This window comes from Neopelma chrysocephalum, unplaced genomic scaffold (assembly GCF_003984885.1).
Source record: "Neopelma chrysocephalum unplaced genomic scaffold, ASM398488v2 Primary Assembly neopelma1_367, whole genome shotgun sequence".
NCBI classification, from domain to species: Eukaryota; Metazoa; Chordata; class Aves; order Passeriformes; family Pipridae; genus Neopelma; species Neopelma chrysocephalum.
In genome coordinates this window covers 840852-855159 of record NW_020898031.1, presented here as the reverse complement: position 1 = coordinate 855159, position 14308 = coordinate 840852, and the positions used below count along the sequence as shown (strand labels likewise).

At 60.9% G+C, this 14308-nt stretch overlaps 1 protein-coding gene across 4 annotated transcripts in view; it reads right to left on the bottom strand.

Annotated features, from left to right (window-relative positions):
- Positions 1-14015, bottom strand: part of TACC1 (transforming acidic coiled-coil containing protein 1) — an 18945-nt gene extending 4930 nt beyond the window's left edge. For 2 of the 4 annotated variants that reach the window (XR_003537687.1, XM_027706307.1), the window contains exons 1-9: positions 13760-14015; positions 13056-13168; positions 6445-7453; positions 5446-5481; positions 3771-3831; positions 3370-3568; positions 1887-1942; positions 251-373; positions 1-81 (exon numbers count right to left, since the gene is read on the bottom strand). The exon at positions 1-81 is cut by the window's left edge and continues 216 nt beyond it. Coding sequence is in view for 3 of the 4 variants with exons in the window: in XM_027706307.1 (XP_027562108.1) it covers positions 1-81; positions 251-373; positions 1887-1942; positions 3370-3568; positions 3771-3831; positions 5446-5481; positions 6445-7453; positions 13056-13168; positions 13760-13947 (1866 nt within the window). In the remaining variant the exon portion in view is untranslated. The remainder of the gene's footprint in view (positions 82-250; positions 374-1886; positions 1943-3369; positions 3569-3770; positions 3832-5445; positions 5482-6444; positions 7454-13055; positions 13169-13759) is intronic. The other 2 variants (XM_027706308.1, XM_027706309.1) reach the window with 2 other exon arrangements.
- Between the last annotated feature and the right edge of the window lie 293 nt (positions 14016-14308).

Sequence of the window (14308 nt, the reverse complement as noted above, 5' to 3'; positions counted from 1 at the left end):
GTACCTCATCTCCAGCACTTCCTGCCGGCTCTCCTCGTATTTCTTCTTCCACTCGTTGGCCTCGATCTCCTTGGTGATTATCTGGGTGGCAGCAGACACAGAACCCTCGGGATGTGCTCGGGGGGATTTCCCCACGTAGGGGACCAGAACCCCCCCAGGGCAGAGCGGTGCTGCCCCTGCTGCCCCCCAGCAGTGGCCGGGTTGGGGTCTGGGGAGGGGCAGCCCCGGGGAAGGGGGACCTGGCTGTTACCTCCTCCCTGATGAGCGTGAGCACGGCCGTCTTCTCGGCCTCACTGAGGCAGATGCCGTCCAGGGGACCCTCGCTCCTGCTCCCGCCGGGGCACTTGTCCGTGGGGCACAGCCCGGGATTGTCCTGGGGGAATCACCCAGCTGGGATGCCACGGGAAGTTTCTTTTCACCCCACCTCCCCTGTTTGGAGTGCTCTCCCCTATTTTATCAGCCTCTGGTCAGGCACTGAACTCCCCTTCCTGCACACATGGACAACCCAGAGCCTGCTGCCATTATGGGTGCCCCTATGGGGGCTGGGGTGGTTGTACCCACATCATTCACTGCTTTCCCCTCCCAGAGCCCAGCTCCTGTGCACCTCCTGTGCACCAGTGCTGCAGCCACAGAGACCAAACCGGGGGGAAGGCTCAGCCCTGTGGCCCAGGCACCGATTCCTGCCTGGATTCCGGCCCCATCACTTCCCCCAGGGGGTCCTGCAGCCTGACAGGCCTCCAGAAACATTCCTCCAAGCAGGGCTGACACCACCGCCTGTTCCTGCTTTCATCACCCAGCCAGTGACAGCCGTGCACTCATCTCCTTGGGAACGGGCTGCCAGGCCATAAATAGAGAAGTGCTGGGAGGAAGGAGGCAGCCTGCTCCTCGTGTTTTGGAAACGAGAGCACTGGAGCACTTCTCCCCTTCCCTCCTCCCCGGTTCCTTGGCTGCTGCTCAATCCAAGCACACCGAGCCCCTCGTGGCCCTCCCAGCCCTGCTGCAGCCCTGGCCGGGGGTGGGAGTCCCCCAGGGCCCCCCATGGGGTCACTTTGGGGTCCAGGCACCCCAACACTGAGGAGGTTCAGCCTGGTGTGGTTTGGCAGCAGCCTCCCACAGCATCTCCCAAAAGCATGTGCACACCTGAGCACCTGCAGGTGCCCCTGGGAACCAGCTTGTCTGTGGGACTGAGGTCTGACCACCCTGCCCAGGGCACAGAACAAAAGGTTCACTTTGCCCGATGTCCTTGTGGGGCTCAGCACAGTTAAATCTGTCTCAGAGAAGCTGGTTCTGCTGATGTTGCTAATCCCACTGTCATCTGCTTGTCACCTCGAGCAGCTTTGGCCAGGGACAGCTAATCTGGCACTGGGTCCCCCCGCAGTGGAGGAGTCTTGGGGCTCCTTGGGAGTGCCCCTGCATGGAGCTGCCACTGTGGGGGTGCCAGGGTTGGGGGGCTACAAAGCCAGGGCTTCTTCATCAATCCCCCATCTCTGCTGTCGCTGCCTTCCCCAGCACAGCAGTGATTGAGGATCCCATGGAGAGGGCACTGGCACAGACAGGCCACCAGAGCCAGCCCTGGACACTCCACGTGAGTCACAGCCCGTGTCCAGCAGCTTGTCCCCTCCCCGTGGTCTCCTGTGCCCCCTCCCTGTCCTTCAGCCATTCCCCAGTGCAGCCCTGGCTCTGCACCAGCCCTACCCATCCCCAGCATCTCTCCCTCCCTCCCTCCCACCCCCCAGCGCCCACCCAGGAGGGCTCAGCCTGTGCCAGGCTCCTCCAGCCCTGCCAGGAAATCTCCGCTATTTTTATCGAGTCCCTGCGTGGGCTCGTTAAGAATTTTACCTCCCAAAGAAACTCATTTCAGAGAGGAGGAAGCGAGAGGCACTCACAGGGAAGATGCCAGGCCCGTCCTTTTCCATCTGCTTGCAGATCTCCTTTTCAAAGCCTAAAGACAAGGAAACACGACTTGGAAACGGGACCCTCGGGCACGTGCAGATTTCCCTGGGGGCAGGAGGGTCCCCCTGAGCCTCTCCATCCCCTGAGCTTCCCCTCCCAAAGGCTTCTTTGCCCCCAGCTCCTGCCCTTGCATGGAATCCTTCTGGTTGGAAAAGTCCTCTAAGACCATCGAGGAGTTTTCCAACCATTCCCCCAGCACAGCCAAGGTCACCGTTAAACCCTATGCCCAGGTGCCACATCCTGCACCCTGCCAACCTTCCTGCACTCCCTGGAGTGGGAACCAACACTCCCCTCTGCTGGCAGTCCAGCCCGTGCCCGTGTCCCCATGGCTGCCACCCATGCCAGTCCTTCCCTGAGACCACGGTGGCCGAGGAGGGGGAAGATGCACGAGACATTCTGCACTTGGGCAGGATGCATCCCTGGGCTGGACCAGCTGCTCAGACCACTCTGAACAGCACGAGCCTCAGCCCAAACCAGCTGGTCCCAGCACCCTCCAGAGGAGCTGCCACGAGGCCCCTGCTGTTCTTGGCAGCAGAGAGGAGATAAAAAACCTCTCCTCCTGTCTGCAATGCGTGGGACAGCCTGTCCTGTGGGACACCCTGCCCTGTGGGACACCCTGCCCCAAAGGAGGGACACCCTGCCCCAAAGGAGGGACACCCTGCCCTGTGGCCACGGTGCTGCCTCACTCAGCATGAGGGGTAATTTATGGACCTCACTCACACAACTGCAGACATGGTTCAGACGTTGATTGGGCAGAGAACAATGTATTCCCAGAGCCCAGCTCAGAAAGGAAGGAGGTAACAGAATGCTGGTGACTGCAGATTTCCCACTGTTTCCCTCCATTTATCCCTGTGCCCTGGCCAGTGGCTGCATCCACAGCTCCCACCCTGTCCCTGCAGCCAACGTCCAGCCCATGCACCTGCCTGGCCCTCTGAGATCAACAGCAATAAATAAACCCCTCCAGCCTCTCTCTTGGCTGTCAGGTTTTCCTCCCTTGAGGACAAAGGACCATTCTCCTCTCCCCAGAGCCGGCGGAGCAGCACAGCCACAGGAGAAATGATTAATGGGTCCCTGCAGAGGGGAGGGCTGCAAACCTCCTGTGGTGATCTCTCCTGCTTGCACCTAGGGCTTGGCTATTGATTAAATGTCATGTTGCCTGGCTTTTAATTATTTTGTAATGGCTTGGTCAGAGAGGCTAATTACATGGGAGACTGACAGTGGAATTCCTCCAGGAGCAATAGCGGGGTCTCTGTAGCATCACTGAGATCTCCATCAACCACAGCTCCTGTGCCAGGACACTGAGTGCTGGCAGCTCTGCTCCTGGCACAGGCTCTGAGCAGGGATCCTGCAGCCTGGGAGGCAGGGCAGGTTCCCTGGGTGCAGGCACAGTGCATTCCCAGAGGGGATGTTCCTTACCTGCCTCTGGTCTCTGCTTCGCCGTGGGCACAGGGACATTGGAGCACTCGAAGTACTCCAGGTCATCTTCTGGCTCAGCCTTCTTGTCCAGCCCGGCCAGTTTCTGCACGGAGGTGGTGGAGGCCAGCTTCTCCTCATCAGTGGCACGTCCATCCCTGTTTGCAATATCTGGGATTTCTGAGATCAACACTCCTTCCTCCTGCGTGATCAAGGTGCGCAGTTAAGCAGGACCGGGCGAATCCGGGGGATCGGGCCACAAGCGGAGCTGCTGGATGCTCCACGGGAAGCATGGAAGGCTTAAAACCCACCACCAAGCTGCTCCCCACCAGCCCTCCTCCCTCCCTTCCCACCAGGACCTGCCCACGGAGAAGATGCAGCTCTGGGGCCGGGACCCCACGTACCTGAGCGCTGCCATCCAGGGCCAGGGGCTTTGCCTCGTACTGCTTCACCTTGCAGCCGCTCCTGTGGGGGAGAGAAGCAGCAGCTGAGGGGGGTTGGGGGGGTTTTGGGGCAGGCAGGGGTGCGTGAGGGACAGCCCAAAAGCAGGGGGAGGCAGCCCCAGCGCCAGCGTCGCACCCGCCGCGTGCCAGCACCCCACTCACCCGTCAACACCGAGGCAGAGCAAGTTCTGGAAGGAACAGAAGGAACAGGCAAACAAAAGACACGACTACAGAGCGGTTGGGTTTGTCTGTGAGGTGTTTTATTCCTGAGGAAGGCAAGGAGCAGAGCGAGGGCCCCGAGGGGCCGGCGGCGAGAGAGGCGAGTGCCGAGGAGGAGGAGGATTTCCCTCGCTGCACCCTCGCCCCGTGCATCCAGAGCAACGGCACCCGGGGCCTCAGTGCGCGTTGGTTTTCTGCAGGAAGAACCATTTCCAGGCTGTCCCTGCGGCTGGAGGTTTGTCTGGGACTTCTCCACGGCATCCACACATCTCCCAGGTGAGTCAGACCCGGGGCAGAGGGCGGGAGAGCCCCAGGGCAATGCGCTGTGCCTCGAATGAACGCTCCACCTGAAGCAAACACCGTCCCAAGGAGAAGGGCCTTGCGGGTGGGAGGTTTAGCCCGGGTAGGTCTTGCAGGTGGTCGGTCCCCTTGCCCTCCAGCGAGGAAGCTTTCCCTGGAACTTCATCCCACATTCCTCAAGACACCCATCCGGAGGCCGCCTGCGCAGGACTGCGGGCACGGCTCACCCCAACACCCCGGGCATCAGCACCTCGAGCGAGCTCCAGGCAGCGCAGGGACAGTCCCAGCGGGAATGGGGGTGGCAGAACACGAGCTCTCCTCCTGCGTCTCATCCCCTCTCACTGCACACTCAGTGATCTCCCAGGCTCGTGGCCACGTCTGACCACCCAGGAGCTGGAGCAGCTCGTGTGACAGCCACTGCAGGGACCCGGGGAGGGGTCCTGGCCCCTGGACACTGCACTCCCCATCGTGGGGACACGGTCAGAGGCTCGAGCTGTTCCCAGGTTTAGGGAATGGCCCCCACCCACTGCACTGTGCAGCCTCCCCCTCGCACACAAGCGCAGCAGAGCACAGCGAGCGGCGTGGCACGGCCCACGAGGTCCCTCTGCACGGTGCCAGGCACTCCTGGCTCTCCCTGAGGAATCTCTGGGCTGCTCTCCTCCCTCATGCCCTGCTGCAAGCAGCCAAACTCGCTCTGCTCTGCACCCTTCTCCTGCACCACGGTTATCACACCACCTGGTAGCTGCTTTGAGCTCCCCCCCAGCACCAAAACAGCTCTGGATTGCACATCAACCTGCTCCCCCTCCACCAGCTGAAGGCTGTGAGCACTTGCCCACCATCAAAAGATGCTGCGAGGTGGCATGCTGTGAGGGCAAGCACAGGCCTCTGGTGCAGCTCAGCTCAGCTCTCCTCTCCTCCCTCACTCCCAGGCACTTGCCAGGCTAAGCTGCCCCAGGGACCCGGCCGAGGGGTGCGGGACACAAACCAGACAGCAGAGAGCACAAGTCAAAGGGCGGAAGGAGCCGGCATGCCATGGAGACAACTGGGCCAGCACACACCCAGGGAGAGGACAAAAACAGCAAAGGAAGAGAAAAGGAATACAGGAGAGAGTACTTACAACAGAAAACAGAGAAATTTCACTTGCTCAGTGGTCCTGATGCACCAAAGCACGGACAGGGAGAGAGACGGACAGATGGAGAGAAGAAGAGCGTGTGAAAAGACCTGGATGTTAACTCTGCTCTGGAGAAGCACAGTGAGCTGCCCAGCTCGGCCTCTGGGAAGGCACACACACACGGGATGCTCTGATCCTGCATTTGCTACCCACAGCAGCGGGGTGAGATCCAACCACAGACCTCACTGCCAGGGCGCTGAGCACCCAGAGCTGCCCACACTGCTCCAAAGGGATGGAGAGGGAGCAGGGAATTCCCTGCAGCCACACGTGGGAACACCAGCTCTCAAAAATTTGTATCCACTCTCTGCAAAGTGTTTCCAGGACAAAAACATCCAACACAGCCTGATTTCTGCCCGCGAGGCTTTCTCTCTCTCTCTCTCTGTAAAAACCCACTCTCTGGTTTTCCCACCGGAGAATCAGACGGCAGGGTAACAGTCTGCCTGTCCAACCTGTTTGCTTCCCCTGATATGACACAGAAATCCAGTGGCAGCTCACACAGTGTCCCAGCAACACCTGACCAACAACACACCCGTGTCCAGCAGCTCCTGGGAGCCGGGAAACCCGCCGGCTCCAGCCTCCTCTGACACCACACATGCACCCACAGCCGGACTCTCGAGGGGTTTCCAAAGAGGTGATCCTGCAAGCAGGTCCCAATCCAGCCTTCCCCACTCTGCCTGGGGCTCAGGACACTGGCACTGCTGCAGGACACCCGTCCCTCTCCTCACAACAGGGAGAGGGGATCTGTCCCTCCGCCAAGACAAGGGGCGGATTAAACAGGGGCAGCAGCAGCAGAACCTGAGGGGCACGGTGGGATTTTGGGCTTCCTCAGAAGGCACCGGAGCAGAACCACCACCAGCACCATCACCACCAGCACCATCACCATCACCAGCACGGCTCTGCCTGCTCAGGGGCCGCAGCACCGGCTCCATGCACACCAGCACTCACGTTATCAGGCGGGACTTGGGCTTCTTGGGGGAGTCTCTGCCTTTCAGGGGATCGTCCTGCGCCTCCAGCGTCTGAGACTCGAGGATTTCGTTGAGGCTGTTCTCTGCAGCGGAGCAGGGGTCGGTGGCTGTGCTGGCGAGCGTCTTGGTGGGCTTGAATGGATCCACAGAGTCAAAGTTATTGGGGTCAAACTGGTAAGAGCCCTTGGGGAGAGCTGGCGAGTTTTGCAGTGCTGAGCTGCCACCGAGGGAGTTGTGACCAGGACCCAGCTGGGGGGAGTCCCGGGGCGGTGGTGGCTCCGTGGGACCCCTCTCTGCATCCTCAGCTGGTTTCTTGGGGGACTCTCGGTGTCTCTTTGGTGTCAGCTTGCTGGCCGGGATCCTGCTGCCCCTCCGGGGTGAAGCTCTCCTGGCCTCTGTGCTCTCTCCCACCTCCGTAAAACCAACCTCAGGGTTTGGGACCTGCCCTGTGAGCTCTGGGGCTGGGTCCCCCCCCAGCTCTCTGGGATGGGGGAGATGGCACGGGGCTGCCAGGGGGGAGCTCTGCAGCTGGCAGTTCCCTGCCCCAGCGGGGTTCACGCTCCCATCACACTGCTCGGGCTCAAGCTGGTGGGATGCTTGGGGCATCGGGGTCTCCTCTGTGGCTCCTTCTGTTTTCCTCCCCAGCGAAGGCGTTTTCCCTTTCCCAAGCTGGTCCTGGGCCAGGGCATCAGCCCTCAGCTCCATCAGCCCCGTGCCAGTGTCTGCCACATCCCCTCCTGACATGACCCCGGGGGCTGTGCCCGCATGGGGCACCAGGGCTGGCTCTGCAGCGGGCACAGAGTTGGCCCTGCAGCCCTGCCCGGCCAGAGGCTGTGTCAGGGGTGAGTTGTTGGGGTCAGTGTCCCCTTCAGCATCTGAGCTGGCTTTAGGGGCTCCGGTCTCCAGTTGAGCCTCATCTTTGGAGTGTTTCCCAGAGGAGCCATCCGGGCAGGCTCCCCCTACCAGCAGGTCACCATGGTCACCTGGCTCTGAAAAATAAAAGGAGATGGTTAAACCTCGACCTGCAGTGCACCCCCTTCCAGGAGGGTTTCTGTCCCCTCCTCACAGCTGCTCCAGGTTTGGATTTTATGGAGAATTCACTGACTCAAAACTCAGCTTCCCTCCTGCCAGACAACAGAGAGTCACTTCTCACCTGAGCTGAGAGTTCAAAATTAGCAAGGAGTGTTTAGGGAAGCACAACATGAGAGAACACCATGAAATGTGAATAAGCAGGCCCCAGGGAGAAGGGGAATGGGATGGTGTGCTCAAGAAGAAGCAGAAATGGGCTGCAGGGGGATTTGGGGGTCACCCCCCTGGTGCTGGGGCTGCAGAGCTGGGTGTGCACCAGGCAGGGGGAAGCTGCCAGATGCAAACTGAGTTCACCTGCAGAAATCCTGCTGCAGTCACGCCAGGCTCTCCACACTGCTGTCAGCATCTCCTCATCACAAACCCTGATCCATGACTTAATCACTATTACTCTGATCCCTTCCCCTCAATCCTTTTACTGTTTAATCTTTCCTTTGCTATCAAGGGATGGGGGAAAGATCCTTTATCTACTGAGGCATCCTGAAAGCTGCACCCACCGAGCTCCCAGAGCCAGGACTGTGGTGCTGGTGTGCCAAGGCTCTGCCCAGCTCACCTGCACCTCTTCCCCTGCACCTCAACCAGGGACCATTGCTCCTGTGACGAGGCAGAATGGGATGCCCAGCACCCATCAGGGAGCGTGTAGGACCCACAGCTCTCACAGGCACCTTTCTGGGGAGGCACAGTCCAGCTGGGCCCTCCAAGGGCAGAACGGAACCAGTGGTCACCCAAGGACCAAACTGGTTTGAAAACCTGGCTGTGAAGAGCAGCCTGGATAATGGAGAGCTTGTGCCAGGGAATGCCAACCCACAGCCCCGAGCACATCTCCTGGGAAAGGTTTCTCCTATCACCAGGCGTTTGCAACCAGCTGGTGTTTGCTGGTGACAGAGTCACAGCCTGGCAGGGGAAGAGTGCATCAGGCAAATATCTGGTCCCAAGGCTAACCCAGGACATGGAGCCAACGATCCTGACTCAGCTGATGGCTCGTGGTTTGCATAATTGATCCCCAGGATGCTAAAAGCCATGGAAATGAATCATGAGGGTCTGTGTCCTCCCTGAGACTGCAGAAATGCTCCCTCTGACTGCAAAAAAAAAGCTCCCTCCAAGTCGATGTTGCCTTGATGCCCCAGAAAACGCATCAGTAAACACAAATCTAGTGGATGAGTACTTGGAGTGCAGCCAGTCCAAGGCAGCGCCTGCCAGGCCTTCCCATCATTAGGAACCAGGAAAACTTTCTTAACAGACCCCAAAGAAAACTCCATTACACTTGCTGTGTCGCTCAGATGTTTGAAGCCTTCCTGAGACAGCCCTGAACAGAAGAACAGACTTCAAAGTCGGGGCAAAAGGACCTTTTAAGTGCATTTTGCGTTCCCAGCGGAGGGTTTGGCAGCCGCCGTTCTCACAGACATGAGCCCATCCTGGTTTCTAACCCAAGCAATGAGTAATTACTGCTGGAATAACAAGCAGTCGGCACGCAAACCACCTCTCTGTGCTGTGGTGTCTGCAGGGCGGGGAGGGAAGGAGCCATGGCACATGTGGCCACTGCTCACAACGACCATTTTGTCACAAAAATCAGAAGAACCACCCACCCAGGTTTTCCAGTTTCGTGATTCCCTGTTTTCTGCACCTGAGGGAGCTCGGCTGCTCCATCCCCTCCCACAGAACAGCCCATCCACTCAGCCAGTCCAGGAGCTGAGGAACTGGGCTATACTGGGAGACAGGAGGTGTGGACGAAGAGCAGCTCAGGTGCTTGCCTATGATTTTGGAAACCTTTTGCAGCAGAAACATCCCTCCTGCAAGCTCGGGGGGAGCTTTCCCTCGGTTCCTCCCCCTCTGCATTTCCTCTGCCTTCAACGCAGCGTGGTGGGAGCGCAGGTTCCTGCGGGAACAATTACACAGGATGCAGAACCCAGTGACCTGAAGGGCCTTGGGGGGCTCGGGAAGAGCAGAGCTCTGCGCTCCAGCCCCCACAGCTGCCTGGGGCTCTCCCTGCTCCTCCTCTGAGTGCTCTGACATCCCGAAGCGAGCGCAGCTCCCGCCAGCCCCGGGCAGTCACGTTGGGAGCAGCCGTGTTGGCTCCGCACGTACTCCCTGCACTCACAGCTCCTGCCTGGCAAACCAGCACCTGGAAACAACCAGTGTCCCCCAGTTCCAGCTGCTGCTGCCCCCCAGCCCTGCCACTGCCCCCCAGCCCTGCCACTGCTCGAACCCTCCTTCTGGTCCAAAACTGTCCTGAATGCCCCACGGGACCCCAGGAGAAGGCAGCCTGGCAGCCACCCCCAGCACACAGCTCTCCCCCTCGGAGCAGCCCTCTCCACAGGCATCCCAGCAGATGCCTTCCCGCAGCATCCTTTAAAGGTGACCCTGGGCTCTCCCGTTCCACCTCTGGCACTGTGCCTGGCAGGTGGAGGCAGTTTAGTCCCAGCTAAAGATGGATCTGTCCCAAACACAGACCCAGCACAGGCCGTGCTGGATCCCTGAGAACAACCATTGTCCCAGTCGTGCGTGGGCTGCAAACCTGCTCCCGGTCCAGGCAGGTACCTGGAGGGGATGCCACAAAGTGAAAATGAAGATTTTATATTCTTTAAAGAAAAACAGTCAGGACAGTCTGGCACCGCAGTAATAGGCACTTTGTGCCTGTGCATTATAATTGCTTTGCTTGTCTTCCTTGGGCTGAAATCAAACACAAACACCGACTCAAACAGCTTTCCAGCACAACATCCCTCGCTCCCTCAGACGAACCAGGAACACTCGGCAGCGGCAGCGCCGCAAGGCAAAGGCTCGGCGCCCTCTCCATCCCACGGGCAGCCGATCCCTGTGCAGCCCCACGAGCCAAACGTGGGCAAGAACAGCCCCTCCACTCTCCCAGCCCTGGGCTGGGCCCAGGCGCGGTGCCCGCCGTGAGTCACCCACTCCCCCGGCTCAGCACAGGATATCTGCCCCTGCATCCAGCTCAGCCCTCCGTCACCGACGGCTCCTTTCCTCTTTTGGCTTTCCGCTGGTGTTTAACAGCCGTTGATCTATTTTTAAATCTATTCTGTTAAGAATTAGCACACCGGCAAACGCTGCTGCCGCTGCTCACGCACCGGAAAACACGTGCCCCGTGTCGGGGTGATGGCAGCCAGAGCCAGAGAGAGCCAGTGAGCCTGCTCCCAGCACTGACGGCTCCAGATCTGCTGCTTCTGCTCATTTCCTCCTGCAAAATACCTGCTGGCAGGTGACTGGGGATAACTTGAGCAAGAATGGCACAGAATTACAGCCCCCACCATGAGAGGCAGCAAGAGGAAACTGTCTGAGTGATCCTGAGTGGGCATAAAGCCTCCCTACAGCCCCCTTCGGGGCTGGATTTTTGTCCCCAGGACCAGGGTTTAACGCACCCAGGTCACCTCTGGGCTGTGTGTGGAGCAGCCAGCCCTGGAGTCACGGCTTCTGTCTCACACATTGCCTCACCCGCTCTGTTCCCAAGGCAGGCTGAGGCTGCAGCTCCACAGCAGACAGTGCCTGCTCCTCGCTGTCCCTCCGGGCCGGGAATGCTGCTCCTGCCCGCAGGTCCTGCCCCAGCGCTGCCCCCACACACCCCAGCGTGGCCAGCAGCTATTGCCCAGGGGCTGCAGGGCAGTGGCTCTGGCTGTGGGTGACAGCTCAGCTGCCTCGGTGCAGACGAGCAGCCATTACACTGGATTGCCTCCATTTATTCCCACTGCTGCTCCCGAGCTGCAGCCAGATGGAAGAGCACGGGCTGCTGTGATGCAGCATCACAAAGATGAGGCCCTAATGTACAGATTACGTTGGTAAGGTGGTGGAACACCCCGGGGTGCCTCTGCACACTGCAAACACATCTGCAGCTGGGCAATCCCTTCCCTCCACCGTTCCAGAGACGCTGAAGAGCCACAGCCAGAAATGCGGGCAGGAAGGGGCCAGAGCTGGCTGCGGTGGCACCACAGTTTGGCTCTGCTGGTTCCAACATCCTGCTCTCCACCAGCCAGCACAGAAAAACAGCTTTTGCTGGAGATCATCCCCTCGGCTCCGCAACACTGGGAGCTTTGTGTGCAGGAGCAGCCTCTCCCTCGCTGCTGAGCAGGAGCTGCTCGTCCCAGGACGAGGGGCACAGGCACACACAGGAACAGGGACACCCTGGAGCCTGAGGCAATGCACTTCCCTGAGCTTTGGCAGAAAATATCCTCCTACCTTCTAGGAAAGCCTTATCTCCTTCTCCCCCTCCCCAGACATTATCCCCAAAGTAAAGATGCCTCTGTCATCCCTTCTTAAAAGGGAAGGATTATTCCAAGAGCTGTGATCATCGGAAGCATGAACTGAATGCTCTCTCCATCACAGCAAACAAACCTGTGTCTTCCACAGGGGTGGGCGAGCACCCAGATCCATCCCATCAGCAGAACAACATCACAGGAGATGGTGAGCCATGGCACCCCATTACTGCCACGATCCACAGTACCTGGGCTCCTGCACGGAATGACCCAGGGTCTGGATCAACCCCACACGCTCCAAAACCAGCCCCACAGAAAGCTCCCAGCCACTGCTGTGAGCACGTTGCATGTGGTATGCCAGGCAGGAGAGGGCAGGGGATGCCCAGCACAGCCTGTGCTGAACTTCCAGGCCCACCACGTGCTGCCTCACACCCTGCAAAAGCTTCTCTCCCACAGACCCCCCCGGGGGCTCACGGACACCCTGACACTGCCCAGCCACCCTGCCCTGCCGAGAACAGAGGGAAGGGGAGGTCTCCTCCCTGCCCTGCCCCGATAACCTCCAGTGGTTGTTGCAACGGTGCTGGTGGTGGAGCTTCAAAGCTTCCTGCCAGCATGAAAACAGAGATAAACACCGAGCTCAGCACGTCCCCCTGGAGAGGAGGGTACAGAGACAGCGGGCAGCTGGACCCCAAAAGACCACAGGCTAATGGGGAGCCAACTCAGGGGAGCAGCAGCAGTTTGGGACACAAGGATAAACCTGCAACAGCTCGGGACCACTGGCAAAGAAAACCCCACACGTTTACAGCAGATGCCCCACAATTTCTCCAAAAATGGGGCTTAGCAGCATTGAGCTTTCTCATGTTTAACAACAGCCACACAGGAAGGACACCTGGCACCTAACTCCAGGGGAAAATGGACCTTGTAATGAAACCCCCACCGCCGACCAGCCTGGGGGACACAAATCCAGCACCACGGCAGCTCCTGTGCGAGAGCCAGGGGCACACACGAGGCAGCTCCCAGGGCCAGGAGCACGGGGGCAGCCCCCAGGCCGCGGGCAGATTGGCAGAGGGACGTTTAACTGCTGAAATGGTTTAACAACATCCTCGGGCTCCTCTCGATCAACTCATCACACCCTTTGCGGAGCACCCGGCCCAGCCCCGGCATTTGAACCGTCCAGGCCATTAACCACAAAAAATGTGGCAGGCGTTATTCAACGCCGGCAACTTTGCCTCCTTGACCCCACCCTGCCTTTCTGCTTCTGGGGTGGAGCACCCAGAGCAGAAGGCACACGCCGGCTCTTTACCTGGGGTCCCGACCTCGGGCTCTGCTGATCCCGGCGGCTCGCAGAACTCCTTTAGTGGCGAGCAGGTCGGCGTTTCTGCTTCAGGGGTCTCAAAATTATCAGTGGAGTCCGAGCTGCCGAGGGGGGGGAAAAGAGTGAGGAATTACTGCTTTCAAGGCTACCTCCGAAATCCTCCACACCGCCCACACGTCCGGCCGGGCCGGCACCGGCCGTGGGCATCCGGGGCGGCCCCTCGCTCCTGTCCGGCGGGACACGCTGACAAACGGAAAGGGGAGAGCAGGTGAAACATCATCGGGAGCAGCCCCCCGTGTGCCCCCAGACCTCCGGGAGGGCGTCTGCCAGGTCATTCCCGAGCTGAGCATCCACCGCGGGCCTCCAAGGACACGCAGCCCTCGCAGCGCCTTCCCCCGCAGCATCTCCCCCGCCGCTCCGGGGGCTGCCGCGGGGAAGAAGCCCGGCCGTCCCGACCCTGTGCCCCCCCGGCATCCTCCGAGAAGCAGCGCCCGGCTCCGGCCCGGCCTCCCCAGCCCCCCGGCGCGGTGCGATGCGGGACCCCCGGCAGCCAGGCAGCGAGCGGGCAGCGAGGGGCGGGCGGGGGAGAGAGGGCCGGGGGGGGACGCGCCCGCAGCCCCGCACGCCGCGCGTGGGCGTCCCGCGTGGGTGCGGGCGGGCAGCGGCAGGGGAGGGGGCCGCGGGTCACTTGCCTGAAGCTGAGGGCCGAGCCCCCCGCCGGAGGGTCCTGGTCCTCCTCCTCCTCCTCCTCCTCCTCCTCGTCCTCGGCCGCACCGGCCCCGCCGTCCCCCTCCTCGGGGCTGCCCCCGCCCCGCACCGCCGACCAGGTCCAGCGGGCCCACTGCACCGGCGAGAGGATCTGCCAGGCGCTGAACGCCATGGGCGCCGCTCCCCGCTCCTCTCCCCGCTCCGCTCCGCTCCCCGCCGGGCTTCACTGCGGCCGCGCCGCCGCCCCCATCGCGCCCCGCTCCGCTCGGGCTCCGCTCGGGCCGCCCGCCCCCGCACCGCGCCACTGGCGGCGGGGAGCGCCCGCCCCCGGCACCGCCCGCCGGGAGGGACCGGCCCCCGGGGCCCCCCCCCGCCTCCGCCGGACCCCCCGGCTGCGGGGATGGACGCGGGGGGTGATGCGGGGCAGCGTCCCCGGACCCCCTCCCCGCCCGGCCGGGGCTGACAGCCGCCTCTCTTCTCCTTTCCCACGCGAACTCACAAATTCACCTATTTCTGCTCAAAGTCGGGGCCGG